Source organism: Heterodontus francisci, chromosome 23 (genome assembly GCF_036365525.1).
Source record: "Heterodontus francisci isolate sHetFra1 chromosome 23, sHetFra1.hap1, whole genome shotgun sequence".
NCBI classification, from domain to species: domain Eukaryota; kingdom Metazoa; phylum Chordata; class Chondrichthyes; order Heterodontiformes; family Heterodontidae; genus Heterodontus; species Heterodontus francisci.
The window spans coordinates 4,142,298-4,161,377 of NC_090393.1; the positions used below are offsets into that span (position 1 = coordinate 4,142,298).

At 43.3% G+C, this 19,080-nt stretch overlaps 1 protein-coding gene across 6 annotated transcripts in view; it reads right to left on the minus strand.

The window, feature by feature from the left end:
- Positions 1-19,080, minus strand: part of rimbp2b (RIMS binding protein 2b) — a 480,114-nt gene that overhangs the window by 146,029 nt on the left and 315,005 nt on the right. For all 6 annotated transcript variants that reach the window (XM_068054578.1, XM_068054577.1, XM_068054576.1 and 3 more), the window contains 2 exons: positions 13,079-13,168; positions 10,187-10,309 (listed from right to left, as the gene is read on the minus strand). In XM_068054578.1, the coding sequence (XP_067910679.1) occupies positions 10,187-10,309; positions 13,079-13,168 (213 nt within the window). The remainder of the gene's footprint in view (positions 1-10,186; positions 10,310-13,078; positions 13,169-19,080) is intronic.

Consider the following 19,080-nt stretch of genomic DNA (forward strand, 5'->3'; position numbering starts at 1 on the left):
CAGCAAGATGCCCAGCGCACCTCAGTTCCGGGAGACCGAGAGCAGTGATGTTTTTGAGGAGGGACTGAGGGGAAAGACACCACCAGCAGAGGACAGCCCAAGCCTTGCTGCCTACAAGACCCCCTTTCCCCCCCCCCCCCACCCCCCCCTCTGATGTCACCGCAGCAGAAAAAAAACCTTATAAGTAACCAGGAGGGGTTTCTGAGCCCAATGAATGTGAAACAGCTTGTGTACACTATGGGTATGCAGGAACGAACCCAAGGACTGGGACTAGCGAGGATACCTGGTGTGGTAAGTAACATCCAGCTTTAAACAGGTATGAAGATTGCTTCCATTAATGTGCGTAGCATTAAATCCACTACGCCATGTGTTTCGACCTTGGATTACCTCGCCAAGGTCAAAGCCGACCTGCTGTTTCTGCAGGAGTGTGGAATCCCGCACCTCAACACTTACAGGCAATGGTCGCGATGGTGGTCCCACGGGCCATCAATCTGGTCCGGGGGTAATGATTCCTGTTCCTCCGGCCTGGGCATTCTGCTGCAGGTAGGCAACTTCACCATCTCCAAAGTTAAGGAGGTGGTGGGTGGTTGCCTCCTCGTAGCAGACGTAATGTGCAATAATGCTCCACTCCGGTTAATCAACATGTATGCCCCGGTTCAATGCAGCGAGTGGCTGATCGTCTTCCAGCAGCTCCCACTACTGCTAGCGACGTCCAGGCCGGTCATTCTTGGCAGTGACTTCAACTGCATCATCAATGCAGCTGGACATTCCAGCAGTGACGACAGCAAACTGGAAGCTCAGTCCGATTCCTAATGGAAACTGTAAAAAATGCCAAGCTGCACGACATCTTCAGAAAACCTGCAGACTGAGCGCAGCGAGGATACACCTGGTCAAGACCGGACGGGTCTGCCTGTTCTAGGATTGACTTCCTGTTTGTGTCCCGTGCTGTCACGGTCAGATCCCGTTAATATCAGTAATGAAGCATACGAGAGTATGCCTCTGGCTGACAGCATGTCAGAATCCATGAGGAAAGGCATCATCACCCTCATCTACTAGCAGAAGGGGGAGAGGGAGGAAATCAGAAATTGGCGGCCCATCTCACTGTTTAATGTAGACTGCAAGATTCTGTCCAAAGTCATTGCCAGTCGAGTCAAGTCTGCTCTGGAGTTGGTGATTCACCCTGACCAGACCTGTACTGTATCCTGCAGGAAGATCTCCGATAGTCTCGCACTACTCAGGGATACGATCGCCTATGTACGGGACAGGGTGGCAGACACCTGCCTCATCAACTTGGACCAGGAGAAGGCCTTTGACAGGATATCGCTCACATACAGGTTAATTAGGTGAATTAACTGCGCAAATAGATGTAAATGGATACGACATAGTTGCGATTACAGAGACATGTCTGCAGGGTGACCAAGGATGGGAACTGAACATCCAGGGGTATTCAATATTTAGGAAGGACAGGAAAAAAGGGAAAGGAGGAGGAGTAGCGTAGTTAGTAAAAGAGAAAATCAATACAATAGTGAGGAAGGATATTAGCTCAGAGAATCCTGATGTGGAATCTGTATGGGTGGAGCTAAGAAACAGCAAGAGGCAGAAAACATTGGTGGGGGTTGTATATAGACCCCCAAACAGCAGTGGTGATGTAGAGGATGGCATTAAACAGGAAATTAGAGATGCATGCAATAAGGGTGCAACAGTAATTATGGGTGACGTTAATCTGCATATAGATTGGGCAAACCAAATTAGCAATAATACTGTAGAGGAGGAATTCCTGGAGCGCGTACATGATGGCTTTTTGGACCAATATGTTGAGGAACCAACTAGAGAACAGGCCATCCTGAACTGGGTATTGTGTAACGATAAAGGATTAGTTAACAATCTTGTTGTGCGGGGTCCCTTGGGGAAGAGCAACCATAACATGACAGAATTCTTCATTAAGATGGAGAGTGAGAGAGTTGATTCCAAGAATAGCGTCCTGAATCTAAATAAAAGGAAACTATGAAGATATGAGGTGCGAGTTGGCTATGATAGATTGGGGAATGTTACTGAAAGGGTTGACAGTGGATAGGCAATGGCTAGCATTTAAATAGTGCATGGATGAATTACGACAATTGTTCATTCGTGTCTGGCACAAAAATAAAACAGGAAGGGTGGCTCAACCGTGGCTTACAAAAGAAATTAGGGATAGTATTAGATCCAAGGAGGAGAAATATAAAATGGCCAGAACAAGCAGCAAACCTGAGGATTGGGAGCAGTTTAGAATTCAGCAAAGGAGGACAAAGGGATTGATTAAGAATGGGAAAATAGAGTATGAGAGTAAGCTTGCAGAGAACATAAAAACTGACTGTAAAAGCTTCTATACATATGTGAAGAGAAAAAGATTAGTGAAGACAAATGTGGGTCCGTTACAGTCAAAAACGGGGGAATTTATAATGGGGAACAAAGAAATGGTAGACCAATTAAATACATACTTTGGTTCTGTCTTCACAAAGCAGGACACAAATTACCTTCCAGAAATGTTGGAACATAGGGTCTAGTGAGGAGGAGGAACTGTATGAAATCAGTATTAGTAGAGAAATGGTGTTGGGGAAATTGATGGGCTTGAAGGCCGATAAATCCCCAGGGCCTGATAATCTACATCCCAGAGTACTTAAGGAAGTGGCCCTAGAAATAGTAGATGCATTGCTGGTCATTTTTCAAAATTCTATAGGCTCTGGAACAGTTCCAATGGATTGGAGGGGAGCTAATATAACCCCACTATATAAAAAAGGAGGTCGAGAGAAAACAGGGAAATATAGACCAGTTAGCCTGACATCAGTAGTGGGGAAAATGCTCGAGTCCATTATAAAAGATGTAATAACAGAGAACTTGGAAAACAATGACAGGATCGGACAAAGTCAACATGGATTTACGAAAGGGAAATCATGCTTGGCAAATCTACTGGAATTTTTTGGGGGATGTAACTAGAATAGATAAGGGAGAACGAGTGGATGTGATGTATTTGGACTTTCAGAAGGCTTTCGATAAGGTCCCACATAAGAGATTAGCGTGCACAATTAATGCACTTGGGACTGGGGATAAGGTACTGACATGGATAGAGAACTGGTTGGCAGACAGGAAACAAAGAGTAGGAATAAACGGGTCTTTTTCCGAGTGGCAGGCAGTGACTAGTGGGGTACCGCAGGGATCAGTGCTAGGACCCCAGCTATTCACAATATATATTAATGATATAGATGAGGGAATTAAATGTAATATATCCAAGTTTGCAGATGGCACAAAGCTGGGTGGGAGTGTGATGAGGATGCAGAGAAGCTCCAGTGTGATTTGGACAGGTTGAGTGAGTGGGCAAATACATGGCAGATGCAGTATAATGTGGATAAATGTGAGGTTATCCACTTTGGTGGCAAAAACAGAAAGGCAGATTATCTGAACAGTGATAGATTGGGAAAGGGGGAGGTGCAGCGAGACCTGGGTGTCCTTGTGCAACAGTTGCTGAAAGTAAGCATGCAGGTGCAGCAGGCAGTTAAAAAGGCAAATGGTATGTTGGCCTTCATAGCGAGAGGATTCGAGTACAGGAGCAAGGATGTCTTGCTGCAATTATACAAGACCTTGGTGAAACCACATCTGGAATATTGTGTGCAGTTTTGGTCTCCTTATCTGAGGAAAGATGTTCTTGCTATGGAGGGAGTGCAGCGAAGGTTCACCAGACTGATTCCTGGGATGGCAGGACTGACGTATGAGGAGAGATTAGGTCGATTAGGCTTGTATTCGCTAGAGTTTAGAAGAATGTGAGGGGATCTCATAGAAACCTACAAAATTCTAACAAGACTGGACAGACTGTATACAGGAAGGATGTTCCCGATGGCGGGGGAGTCCAGGACCAGGGGTCACAGTCTAAGGATAAAGGGTAAGCCATTTAGGACTGAGATGAGGAGAGATTTCTTCACCCAGAGAGTGGTGAACCTGTGGAATTCTTTACCACGGAAAGCAGTTGAGGCCAAATCATTAAATATATTCAAGAAAGAGTTAGATATAGTTCTTAGGGCTAAAGGGATCAAAGGATACAGGGAGAAAGCGGGAACAGGGTACTGAGTTTGGATGATCCGCCATGATCATATTGAATAGCAGTGCAGGCTTGAAGGGCCGAATGGTCTACTCCTGCTCCTATTTTTCTCTGTTTCTATGTTTCGACATGATGGACGTGCTCTCCAAAATGGGATTTGGGAGGGAATCCGCAATTGGATCCAAATGCTCTGCACAAACATCAGTAGCGCAGTTTCAATCAATGGAATTCGAAAGTTTCCCGATCAAATCTGGAGTCAGACAGGGCTGTCTTCTCTCCCCTGTCTTGTTTGTTTGCTGAGTCTATTAGGAAGGATGTGGGCATAAGAGGAGTGACAATCACAGGCAGTGGAGGCACTCAGGTCAAAGCCTTCCTGTACATGAACGACGTCGCCGTCTTCTGCTTGGATCTGCTGTCCGTTCACAGACTGAAGAGCATCTGCGAACAGTTTGAACTTGCCTCGGGAGCCAAAGTAAATCGTGGCGAGAGCGAGGCCATGTTCTTTGGGAACTGGGCTGACCGATCCTTTGTCCCCTTCACTGTCAGGTCAGACTACCTGAAGGTGCTGGGGATATGGTGCGGAAGGGCCGGGGCATGTGCCAAAACCTGGAAGAGGCGAGGAGCCAGGGTACACCATAATCTGGGCATGTGGGAGCAGCGATCTCTCTCCATTTTGGGTAAGAACCTGGTCATCAGGTGTGAGGCGCTCACATTGTTATAGTACAGGGCACAGGTCTGTCCCATACCCCACTCCTGCACCGTGGTGGTCACTCGAGCCATTTTCCGCTTTATCTGGAGATCCAAAATGGACCATGTCCAGTGGGACACGATGTTCAAACCTCTGGATAAAGGGGAAAAAATGTACCTGACATCACCCTCATCCTGATGGCCACCTTTGTGTGCGGCTGCATCAAGCTGTGCGTCGAACCCCAGTACACAAATACCAAGTGTCACTATGTGCTGAGGTTCTATCTGTCCCCAGTGTTGCGAAGAATGGGTCTGGCCACATTGCCGCAGAACTCTCCATCCAGTTGGACTATGTTGTACCACCTATCCTTTGTGGAAAAGTTTGTGCGGAAAAACACCTTTATCTACTAATCCATCAGGCAGTGGTCTGCATTGGAATGTCCTCAAGACCTTACGAGAAACAGAGATGGTCGATCCTGTCGGATGGTTCCCTGAGCAGACGGTCAAAGTCATTTGGCAGAACTTTCCAACAAGCACCAAGACGTAGCTTGGCTGGTGATGAGAAGGGCCTTCCTCGTCAACTCCTTCCTGCACGCCTGGAATCTCACCAGCTCCGCATGCTTTCCTTGAGGTGGCTGTGGTGGGGAAGAGATGGTTGTCCACCTCCTCCTGGAATGTGTCTTTACAAAGCAGGTGTGGAAAGAGATGCAGTGGTTTTTGTCGAGGTTCAACCCAAGCTGCTCTGTAACACAGGAGTCTGTGCTCTACGGGCTGTTCCCAGGGACGCACACCGAGATAAACATCAACTGCTGCTGGAGGATCATCAATTCGATGGAAGACTCCCTTTGATCTGCCCGAAGCTCGCTGTCTTCCAGAGCAAAGAGTTGTTCACGACCGAGTGTTGCAGGCTGGCACATTGCAAGGTCCAGGACTACGTGCTGAGGGATGCACTAAAGCTTGGGGCAGCTGCTGCAAAGGCTCAATGGGGAAAGACCATTGTGTAAGGTCCTCCCGCCATAGCGAAGCGTGGGGTTGGAAACTGTGTAAAACCCCTCTACGTAATGCAAATATACATTGCATTTAAAATGGAATGGCAAGAATTGTGAGGCAACTTCATGTTTCTGTATCGAATAAATCTGATCTCTATTATACTTTCCGAAATGTGAAATTTGAACTGTTTCGTAATGTATTTTTGCAAATTTTTATGAATAAAGTATATTTTTGGAAAAAAGGGTTAGGGTCTAAGTTATGTGGAAAGATTAGAGAGACTTGGGTTTCACAGCCTTGTAGGAGGTGTCTGAGAGGTGATTCCTCAGAGGAGTGTAAGGTAATGAATGGTATTGAAAACATAAATCCAGCACATTACTCTGGGGGCACAAACTCAACAACAACTTGCATTTATACAGCACTTTTAATGTAGTAAATCATTCCACAATGAGTGACAGGAGGAAATATCAAACAAAATTTGACCCTGAGCCACATAAGGAGATATTAGGTCAGGTGACCAAAAGCTTGGTTAGAGGTCGGTTTTAAGGAGCATCTTAAAGGAGGAGAGAGAGGCGGAGAGGTTTAGGGAGAGAATTCCAGAGATTAGGGCCCAGGCATCTGTAGGCACGACTGCTAATGGTGGAGCGATGGAAATCGGGGGATGCTCAAGAGGTGCAGAATAATGTCAAGAAGACAAGGTTAAGGCCACTCTACCTGAAGGCATGCAGCATTCACAACAAGGTAGATGATTGAAAGGCACAAATAGAGGTAAATGAGTATGATCTAATTGACATAACGGAAACATGGCTACAGGGTGACCAAGACTGGGAACTGAATATTCATGGATATCGACATTTAGGAAGGATAGGCAAAAAGGAAAAGGAGGTGGTGTTGTACTGATAATAAGGGATGGGATCAGTCCATTAGTAAGGGAGGATCTCAGATCAGAAGAACAAAGTGTGGAATCTGTTTGGGTGGAGCTAAGAAACAGCAAGGGGCAGCAAACATTGGTAGGAGTTGTTTTATAGGCCAAACAGTAGTGGTAGTGTGGGGCATGACATTAATCAGGAGATTAGAGAAGCATGTAGCCTGGGTAATACAGTAATCATGGGTGATTTCAATCTGCACACAGACTGGGTAAACCTAATGGAGAATTAATGCAGTGGAGGATGAGTTTCTGGAGTGTGTTCGGGATGGTTTTCTAGAGCAGTATGTTGAGGAACTGACTAGAGAACAGGCTATTTTAGATCTAGTATTATGTAATGAGAAAGGGCTAATTAATAATCTTGTTGTAAAAGAACCTTTAGGGATGAGTGACCATAATATGATAGAATCTTACATTATGTTTGAAAGTGAGGTAGTTCAATCTGAAGCCAGGGTGTTAAATTTGAACAAAGGAAATTATGAAGGTATGAGGGGCAAATTGGCTGAGATGGATTGGGAAAATACATTAAAAGGTATGACAGTAAATAGGCAATGGATAGTCTTTAAAAAATATTACATAGTTTACAGCAACTGTACATTCCTTCAAGGCACAAAAACCCTAAAAGTAAAGGCAGTCAACCGTGGATAACAAAGGAAGTTAAGGATTGTATAAGATTAAAAGAAAAGGCCTATAAAGTTACCAGAAATAGTAGTAAATCTGAGGATTGGGAGGATTTTAGAATACAGCAAAGGAGGACCAAGGAACTGATAAAGAAAGGGAGAATAAAATATGAATGTAAGCTAGCAAAAAACATAAAAACAAACTGTAAAAGCTTCTATAGATACATAAAAAGGAAACGTTTCCCGAAGACAAATGTGGCTCCATTAAAGACAGAGTCAGAGAATAGAGAAATGGAAGAGAAGCTAAATGATTACTTTGTGTCTGTCTTCACTGAGGAAGATACAAGAAATCTCCCAGAATTAGAGATCCAAGCGATTAGGGGGAATGAGGAATTGAAGGAAATTAGTATTAGTAAGGAGGTTATATTGGAGAAATTAATGGGGCTGAAGGTTGATAAATCCCCAGGACCTGATACTCCACATCCCAGAGTGTTGAAAGAGGTAGCTATGGAGATAGTGGATGCATTGGTGATCATCTTCCAAAATTCTATAGATTCTGGAGCTGTTCCTGCAGATTGGAAGGTCGCAAATGTCACCCCAATATTTAAGAAGGGAGGGAGAGAGAAAACAGGGAATTATAGACCTAATTAGCTTTACATCAGTCATTGGGAAAATGCTAGAATCTATTCTAAAGGATGTGATAAATGGACACTTGGATAATAATGATCTGATTGGGTATAGTCAACATGATTTATAAATGGGAAATCATGTTTGACAAACTGGTTGGATTTTTTAAATGATGTTACGAACAGAATTGATAAAGGGGAGTCAGTGGACATGGTATACTTGGATTTTCAGAAGGCCTTTGATAAAGTCCCCCACAGGAAGTTGGTTAGCAAAATTAAAGCACATGGGATAGGAGGTAATATACGGGCATGGAGTAAGGATTGGTTAACAGGCAGAAAACAGAGAGTAGGAATAAACGGGTCATTCTCGCATTGACAGGCTGTGACTAGTAGGGTACCACAGGGATCAGTGCTTGGGCCCCAGCTGTTCACAATATATATCAATGATTTGGATGCGGGGACCAAATGTCATATTTCCAAGTTCGCGGATGAAACAAAACTAGGTGGGAATGTGTGTTGTGCGGAAGATGCAAAGCGGCTTCAAGGGGATTTGGACAGACTTAGTGAGTGGGTAAGAAAATGGCAGATGGAATATAATGTGGAAAAATGTGAGGTTATCCACTTTGGTAGGAGGAATAGATGTGCAGAGTATTTTTTTTAAACGGTAAGAGATTAGAAAGTGTAGATGTACAAAGCGACCTGGGTGTCCTTGTCAATAAGTCAATGAAAGCTAACATGCAGGTGCAGCAAGCAATTAGGAAGGCTAATGGTGTGTTAACCTTCATCGCAAGAGGATTTGAGTACAGGAGTAGTGAAGTCTTGCTGCAATTGTATAGAACCTTGGTTAGACCCCACCTGGAGTAGTGTGTGCAGTTTTGGTCCCCTTACCTTAGGAAGGATATTATTGCCATAGAGGGAGTGCAATGAAGGTTCATCAGACTTGTTCCCAGGATGGCGGGACTGTCCTATGAAGAGAGATTGGGGAAACTGGGCCTGTATTCTCTAGAGTTTTGAAGAATGAGAGGTGATCTCATTGAAACCTACAAAATACTTAAAGGGATAGACAGGGTAGATGCAGCTAAGATGTTTCCCCTGGTTGGCGAGTCTAGAACCAGGGGACACAATTTCAAAATAAGGGGGAAGCCACTTAGATGAGGAGAAATTTCTTTACTCAGAGGGTTGTGAATCTTTGGAATTCTCTACCCCAGAGGGCTGTGCAAGCTCAGTCATTGAGTATGATTAAAGCAGAGATTGACAGATTTCTAAATACAAATGATATAAGGGGATATGAGGATAGTGTGGGGAAAAGGCATTGAAGTGGATGATCAGTCATGATCATATTGAATGGTGGGGCAGGCTTGATGGGCTGAATGGCCTACTCCTGCTCCTATGTTCCTAATGGGAAGAGCACAGAGGTCTCAGAGGGTTATAGGGGCTGGTGGAGGTTACAGAGATAGGGAGGGGTTAGGCCATGGAGGGTTTAGAAATGCAGGCCACAGTTTCAAACTAGTTAACACTAGGACTGTTATCAGGATAGTCTTTCTGACACAGTAAGTGACTGACACTGGAACAGAGCTATCCACAAGTATATTGTGGCAATGTGAACACAAAAGATATCCAAACTCTGCTTGAAGTCAATGGTAAAAAGAATTGTGCGGAGAGTAAATCGGGGCTGTTGATTTGCTATTGCCTGCTTGGTGATCTGAGGTTGAACATGCTTGTTTGGTGTGGGAGCTTACTGCCATCCTAAGCATTTTAGTTGGAGTGACAGAGTTTGTCAAAGGGTTGTGAGTGTTAAGAACCATCTTCACAGTCACATTGACAATTGGTCACTCTCACTCAGTGATACTGACAGTGCTCACACTGTCCTGTGTTTCCCTCGCAGACATTGCCTAGATTGTTATTTCATCAAACATGCATTCCAGAAAGATCTAAGCCTGAAGTCTCTTGTTTAGATTTAGGTTAATTAATGACATTGCAAGACATAAAATTTGTTGGACGTGTGGTTAAATTCAACTTCTACAGATAGCAGCGGGTTAGTTGCCCAATATACACCCTGCCCCTTTCACATTTCCACTGCATCCCCACTATCTCAAGGGCAACTGAGGGATGGGTAATAAATGCTGGCTCTGCCAGCGATGCCCACATCCCATGAATGAATAAAAAAAAAAAACATTACGCAGCCACACAGCAAACCCGAAAGCTGGGCCGGGTTTAGAACCAATCCCCTGTCACCGTTTGTACCCCCTGCACAGCCAGCATTCATCCTCACCTTCAGAAGCTGCTCTAAGTTCTCCAGCTTGTCTCGGAGCTGGTCCTTCTCTTTTACAGCCAAATCTCGTTCTTGTGTCACAAGAGTAAGGGTTTCCTTAAGATGATCATACTCTGGTTTCACCTGAAGAGAAAAATAACACATTATCAACAACTTGGATTTATACAGTGGCTTTAATATAGCAAAACATCCCAAGATGCTTCACCGGAGCTTTAACACCGAGTCACATGAGGACATAGTGGGACAGGTGAAAAAAAGAGCTTGGTTTTAAGGAGTGTGTTAAAAGGAGGAGAGAGAGGCAGAAAGGTTTAGGGAGGGAATTCCAGAGTTTGGGGTCCAGGCAGCTGAAGGCACGGCCGCCAATGATGGAGCGATTAATATCAGGGATGCTCAAGAGGCCAGAATTAGAGAAGCGCAGAGATCTGGGAGGGTTGTAGGGGCTGGAGGAGATTACAGAGATAGGGAGGGGGTGAGGCCATGGAGGGATTTGAAAACAAGGATGAGAGTTTTAAAGTCCAGGTGTTGTTTAACTGGAAGCCAATGTAGGTCAGTGAGCACAGGGGTGAAGGGTGAATGGGACTTGGTGGGTTAGGTTATAGGGAGCAGAGTTTTGGATGTGTTCAGGTTCACAGAGGATGGAAGATGGGAGCCGTTCAAGAGAGCCTGGAAATAACAAAGGTACGAGTGAGGGATACAGCAGAGGATGGACTGATGCAGGGGTACAGATGGGCGATGTTACGGAGGTGGAAGTCGAAAGTCTTTGTGATCGAGAGGTTATGGGTCTGGAAGCTCAGCTCAGATTCATTGGGACCCCCAAAGATGCAGCATAATTGCATCAGGACCCTTAGCAGGATCCCTGTGGTGAAACTGCACGTTTCAACCTCCCTCACAATCGATTTTATTGAGTATATACTGAGCATCATTTTGAAACATTGGGTTCGATTTTAACTCCGCCGCCCCTCCCCCACCTGACACAAACCAAACAAAGTTCATCCTGAATACTCTTCCTCGTTAACTCTGGGATAAGGCAGACAGAGGAACAGAAAGGCCAGTTCAAGACTAATGTCAGAAATCCCACCTTCAAACACAATGTAACCTAAACCAGGGTGGGTGTGAGTAGTGAGAGTGGAGGCTGAGAGACACTTAGACACGGTGCAGGGGGGGAATGTAGATTTCAGTAAGAGAGTGAGTTAGATTGGCTGAATAGTCTCGTTTATCTGAACTTTATCTTTATAAAGTCTGAATGAAACACAAAAAGTAAATAGACAATAGTTGGGCGGTTTTATACTTTATACTGTTTCTGATCTGGATTAGAATCAAATGGGCTAGAAACCCAAGGAGCTTGCGGTCAAAATTGGTAAGTGTTCTCAATGGGGGATTCAGTAATCGCTCACTGAACATCCTTTCAAAACAACAGCTAGAAGCTAAATCATCAACAGCCACCTCATGTGAAAAAATACAGACAATTTCCGACCATTAGCTCTTTCAGAACTGACTGTCAGATTTCATAACATGCAGAGAATGATTTCGCAGAGAATGAGGCCATTTGGCCCATTGTACCTGTGCTGGCTCTTTCAAAGAGTATCCAAATAGTCCCACTCCCCTGCTCTTTCCCCACAGCCTGGTAAATGCTTCCTTTTCAAGTATTTATCCAATTCCCTTTTGAAAGTTATTATTGAATCTGCTTCCACCGCCCTTTCAGGCAGCGCGTTCCAGATCACAACAACTCACTGAGTAAAAACAAAATTCTCCACATCTCCCCCTCTGTTTCTTTTGCCAATAACTTAAATCTGTGTCCTCTGGTTACTGACCCTCCTGCCACTGGAAACTGTTTCATATCTTTTGTCTCATCCAACAGGTATTGAAAAAATGAATTCTGTAAATCTGAGCTTGCAGTAGTACGGTTAGATATTGCTAAATTTACAGAATTGTTTATTTTTAAAATGCATAAATGTCGCATCTTTTAGTTAAGAAACTACTATAAGCAGTAAATGTTGTATAAAACTGTGCAACACATCTCACTGTCAACATAGCAAGATCCCAGACCAGGTCAGGGACGTTAAATTGGCCTCCCTTCTTCAGATATTGAGCCCTTTTTTTCAGCATCTTTGCTTATTCACCAAGTTCTGAAATATGTTCATGTGGCAACTTAGCATTGGAGCTTACTCTTTGTTGTCCAATAACATTCCTAATCTGACACATACAGAACTCCAAAATCCAACATTTGGCCACACTTCCTGTCAACCTTTTCAATTTTAACTTCCGATGTCCATACTTATAATGTAAAATTCCTATGTAAACTTGTCAAGCTGCAGCGCTACTTCTGATGGGAATGTGTAATTACAGTTTGCAGTGTGACAAGTTTACATAGGCAATTGCCATTTTAAATTTAGGCATTGGGGTTTATAATGGAATTGCAGCAATAAGGACAGAACTTATAAAGTAAGTCTGAATTCCATCTGACTGCTCCAAAAAAAGATAAACTTGCATTTCTATAGCGTCTCTGATTACCTCAGCATGTCCCAAAGCGATTTACAGCTAATGTAGTATGTTTGTAATGTGGAAACATGGCAATCATTTGCACACAGCAAGCCCCCACAAACAGCAATGTGATAATGATCATCGTTTTTTGTGATGGTGATTGAGTGATAAATATTGGCCAGGACACTGGGGAGAGCTCCCCTGCTCTTCATATAGTGCTCACGGGATATTTTACGCCCAACTGAGAGGGCAGACGGGGCCTCGGTTTAATGTCTCACCGTAAAGATGAAGAGACATTTAATTCTGGTAAAATTATCTTTTATCCTCAGGCCCCATTCCATCTAAAAGACTCTGCAATGCTGTGGGAGATGGACTACAATCCCAGTTGTGTTCACGTTCCCAGCACAATACCTGATCATACTGGAGGACCTTCTGAGAAAGGACAGGTGGCTGAAGACTCCAGTGACACTTTTCGTGAAGAATTTCCTTCAGCTCATTCTCCTGAGAAAAGACAAAAAAAAATTGTGCTGTGAATGTCATGCAATCAACAATCTTGGCACAAAATGATGATGTCACTGGTTTCCTTTAACTATTTGTCCAGAAATAATCTTTTGGAAAAACTAGTGCAATAAATGAAGCATTTATCCCACCCTCCCCATCAAACTCCCATAAAGCAAGTGGTCTGTTGGTCTTTATTACATGGGGTTGGAGTGTAAGAATAAGGAAGTCTTACTGCGATTGTATAGAGCCTTGGTGAGACCACACCTGGTGTATGGTGGACACTTTTGGTCTCCTTACCTAAGGAACAATGTACTTGCCTTACAGGGGGTGTAACAAAGGGTCACTAGGGCGGCACAGTGGCGCAGTGGTTAGCACCACAGCCTCACAGCTCCAGCGACCCGGGTTCAATTCTGGGTACTGCCTGTGTGGAGTTTGCAAGTTCTCCCTGTGACTGTGTGGGTTTTCTCTGGGTGCTCTGGTTTCCTCCCACATGCCAAAGACTTGCAGGTTGATAGGTAAATTGGCCATTATATATTGCCCCTAGTATAGGTAGGTGGTAGGGAAATATAGGGACAGGTGGGTATGTGGTAGGAATACGGGATTAGTGTAGGATTAGTATAAATGGGTGGTTGATGGTCGGCACAGACTCGGTGGGCCGAAGGGCCTGTTTCAGTGCTGTATCTCTAAACTAAACTAAACTAAACCAGATTGATTCCTGGGATGAGAAAGTTTTCCAATGAGAAGAATGGGTCTATAATCTCTGGAGGGTCAGTACTGAGGGAGTGCTGCAGTGTCGTAGGGTCAGTACTGAGGCATCGCTGCACTGTCAGAGGGTCAGTACTGAGGGAGCGCTGCAGTGTCGGAGGGGCAGTACTGAGGGAGCGCTGCACTGTCAGAGGGTCAATACTGAGGGAGTGCTGCAGTGTCGGAGGGTCAGTACTGAGGGAGCGCTGCAGTGTCGGAGGGGCAGTACTGAGGGAGCGCTGCACTGTCAGAGGGTCAGTACCGAGGGAGCGCTGCAGTGTCGGAGGGGCAGTACTGAGAGAGCGCTGCACTGTTGGAGGGGCAGTTCTGAGGGAGAGCTGCACTGTTGGCTGTGCCATCTTTCAGGTGAGATGTTAAACTGAGGCCCCATCTGCAAGTTCAGGTGGATATTAAAAATTGACAATGAGTTCTCCCAGTGTCCCAGTCAACATTCATTTCACAACCAAAACCAGATTCTCTCAATAGTTATTGTGGGATCTTACTGTGCACAAAATGGCTGCCCTCCTTCCCTTCAGAGCATCAGAGGGTGAACTTCAAATGTGATTAATTGGATGTGACCTGTTTAAAGGAGTTTCTGAAAGATGTGATGCGGTGCAGAGTAAAAGAAATGTTTTTTTTCTCTGTATTTAATAAAAAGATAAGTCACCTGGTTTGAGGAGATAAACGGCTTCAAAGCAGCGGGTTATTTTCCATTAACCTCATTTGATGTGAATTTAGAGAGAAGATGAATATATTTGCTTTTCATCATCTTACCAAACTAATTAAAGATCTGCAGATTATTTTTGTTAGCTGATACATGGAGTATATTAAAAAAAACTTAGTTAGCCAACTTCAAATGACCATTTTTGGAGTAAACTATTTGAAAAGCATTTTATTTTCCCTTGTTTCTCATTATGAAATTGTTTGCAAAAATTAGAAACACTAAATCTTTGGAATAGATGGTCTATTAACCCATTAGTGTCTTTATAGATGTGATGAAAAACCTAGAATAACACAATATGTTTGGACTGTCTTGTCCCAGTGAATCAATGTAAGGTTGAGGAAGAGAATGGTGTTTCAGCTGTGGCTCAGTGGGTAAACTCTGGCCTCACAGTCAGAGGTTTGTGGGTTTAAATCCCACTTCACAGACTTAAGCACAGAATTTAGGCTAACACACACAGTGCAGTACGGAGGGAGTGTTGCACTGTTAGAGATGCTGTCTTATGGATGAGGTGTTAAACAGAGACCCCGTCTGCCCCCTCAAGTGGGCGTAAAAGATCGCACAGCACTATTTTGCAGGGAAGCTCTGCTTGGTGTCCTGACCAATATTTATCCCTCAACCAACATCATTAAAACAGATTATCACATTGTTGTTTGTGGGATCTTGCTGTGCAAAAAATGCCTGCCATGTTTCCTACATTACAACAGTGACTGGACTTCAAAGGTACTTAATTGGCTGTAAAGCAGTTTGTGAAAGGAGCTATATAAATGCAAGTCACTCTTTTTCTTTAATTCTTATTTGTAATTTATTTTATTAGGCATGTGTTGGGGTGATTTTTGGGTTTTGCCTCTCTTATTTTGCAATTCCCAAGATATAAATTTAGCATTGTGCAAAAATGTATTTACCATGTACATTGTCACATAAACTGCAGGTTCTGACAAAATACACTTAAATTCTGTTCAGAGAAATTATATTTATCTCTTGGCATTGTTACGACTGATGTGGGAGGAGTGCACTGTCTTTTCTAGTCCACTTCTCCACAGGTCACAACATATATTTAAATGTTTACCCAGTTACCGATTCGGTCAATCATAGACTCTACTCTTTACCCAGAATAAAATACACCAAACAGGTTTCTTTAATAAACAACAAAATTATCAGTTTATTATAAAACAAGACATAACCAGTAATGAAGCAAAGCATTAACACACAGATTGATATATGAAAGTTCCCTCTTACCTTAGCCCCTCACACACACACACACACACACACACACACAAATTGGTTAACCAAAAAATAGAGATTTTCTCTTTAGAGCTCTTTTACAAAAAAAACACTTTGGCTAAATATTTGCTAACTCGAAGAAAAAAGAGAAGATATGGAAAGATGTCAGTTGTCCCTTTTTGGCTTGGTGTCCCAAATATGCGTAGATGGCTGTCACTGGGATCTTTCTAGAACAATTCTTTTCAGGCAACATTGAAGATCAATTTGGCAGGCTTTCCAGGAGAAATGCAACAACAGGGGTTTCTGGCAGGGTTTTCAGGAGAAATGCAACATCAGTTTCTCCATTTCTTACACTTGATTCTGTTATAACCAAGGCAGCAGTAATGCACTGTTAATTCAGTCCCACTACTCCACAGGTCATAGCATATTAAATAAAATTTCCCACCTTCTGAAGAAGAGCTAAATTAAACACTCTACTTATCCCCCAGTATAAAGCACACCAAACCAGGTTTCTTTAAACAACAACAACATTAACTATTTATTGGAAAAGAAATAATAAGTCTTAACTACCAATCAGATAAATCTATATATATGAAAAACTCCTTATTTCCTTAGCCCTCCTGCACACACACACATACATTCAAGGATAAAGCGATTAACAGGGGAAAAGGATTTTTTGGTTACAACTGTTTCTTAAGAAAAAATAAAAGAGAAAAAAAATAAAAATGATTGTGTTAGTCCTATTCTGGTAGGAGGTTTTCGGTACGGTGACGTGCCCCAGAGTCGAATAGTCGGATGCCACTCGAAGTCTCTCTGGGTGAGGTTGATGAACAGTCTGTGAATAGTAGGCGTTCAAGGCAATTTGTCTGCAGCAGACTTCACATAGGTCTTTCAGCAAAGGTGTAGCAACAGGTCTGCTTGGGTTTTAAAGCAGCAATCTAGCAATAGAAGCTTTCTTTAGATTTCAGGATCTCCCAAAACACAGGAGGCAACAGGAACCACTCTGGATGCAGGAATTCTTCAGAGACAGGAGGCAGTAGGAATGTGCCACCTTTCAAATGCAGGATTTCTTTTCAAGAGATGCAATCTCCTTTTCTCCAGTCTCCAGGCAGGTCAAGTCTAAGTTTCAAATGCCTGCTCCTTGTCCAACACACTGGTTTTTAAAAGTTCAAAGTGGAAAAAAACTTCCTGAACATGGTCTCTTGTCCAGACACAGTGTCTCCTGTCACTCAAAGGAGGTCAACATCCCTTGCTGCTTCCTTGAAATTGCTTGCTTCCCCTATTCTTGAATACAAAGTTAACATCCAAACATTCCAGCTATTTGCAGGTGTCCAGGTCTACTAAAAATCTTTTTTTCTGTTTTTTAAAAAACACACAGAAGTCTAAGATTTTAGTACAAAAATAAAACATCATAACAATTCTCAGGAGGTTCTCAAAGAGGTGAAAGAGGGTGCTGATGGTGACTGCTCTCTTTCTGAACTGCCTTAAAAACAGTTCATACCCCAACACACTGTCCAAAGCGAAACCAAAAACAATACCTCAAGAGTCAAACCTCCTGACCTGTATAAATCTTGATCTGTTACTTCTCTGCAAACATCTCCCCCAAGTCAAAAGCCCCTGGTGGGTATTTATCCGAAGACAGATGACTTCCAGTCAATGTTATTTTCAAACAAGACCTCTCAGTGTCCTTTTAATGACCCAATGAAAAAAAATCCATGGAATCCTTTTCAGTTTTCCCAAATAAAACAATGTCCATAATTCTAAACTACATGAGTCCTCAAAAAAATACTTAAAAATATAGAAGCACTGGCATAACAGCATCCCTTTACCTTTTTTTTGTTTTATTCATTCTCAGGATGTGGGCACCAAGGGCAAGGCCAGCGTTTATTGGATATCCTAGTTTGATACAATGGAGAGGCATTCTAGGCCACTTCAGAGGGCAGCTATGAGTCACATACAGGCCCAGACTGGGTAAGAATGGCAGATTTCCTTCCCTAAAAGGACTTTAAGGAACCAGTTGGGTTTTTAAAAACAGCTCGTGGACACTTTTACTGAGACCAGCTTTTTATTTCCAGATTTTTTACTCTCAGTCCATGTGTACGCAGATTTACGGAGCATCTGCGTGATTCAACATTTAATTGGTCCATGACACCCAGTTCTGGGTGCTGAGTTTTCAGAGAGCTGAGTCTGGCAGCTGCAATTTGTGTTCACTACAAGAGTTCACTATGTTTCAAAGTAATTCACTGTGCACCAAGTGTCTTGTGGAAAACCGGACAAGGTGTAAAATAAACACCAAGAGCTGTGACGTTCAGCTTCATGCTGGATTGTGAAACTGGCATTGTGACTCTGGCTGCCTAGTGTAAAAACTAATGGAGAGGAACCTTGAATGGTTTATGTAACAGGTGCCTGATTCGCAACGCTGGCTTTTATACTCCAGCAATCGGTTGAACATTAGTGCTTACTAACTCTCTCAGTCTCCCAAGACCAACCAACCATAGAGAGAACTCTCTCGACAAGGGAAGAAAATTCTCTCTGACCTCTTAATTGTCAACTGTCCAGGATGTCACGGCCTTGGAGAGGGTACAAAGGAGATTTACTAGAACGGTATCAGGAATGAGGGACTTCAGTTCTATGGAGAGACTGGAGAAGCTGAGGTTGCTCACCTTAGGGCAGAGAAAGTTAATGGGAGATTTAATAAAATCATTCAAAATTATTATGGGTTTTGAAGGAGTAAATAAGGAGAAACTATTTTCACTGGCAGGAAGGTCAGTAACCAGAGGACAAAGATTTAAGGTGATTGGCAAAACCAGAGGAGAGGTGAGGAGAATGTTTTTACACAGTGAGTTGTTGTGATCTGGAATGCGCTCCTTGAAAGGGCAGTGGAAGCAGATTCAATAGTAACTTTCAAAAGAGAATTGAAGAAATATTTGCAGAGGAAAGATTTGCAGGACTGTGCGGAAAGAGCAGGGGAGTGGGACTAATTGAAGAACTTTTTCAAAGAGCCAGCACAGGCACGATGGGCCGAATGGCCTCCTTCTATGCTGTATTATTCTATGGACTGAAACGTTAGGATATCAATCCACACTATTCTACTCTGACGAGCTGTCTTGCACCAATGATGGATAGACTGGGCTCCATGTGGGGTTTGATTGCTTACGGCTGGTTCTAGATCGTCTCGATTGGTACAATCACTCAGGTAACTGAAGCTGGGATGAAATGAAAT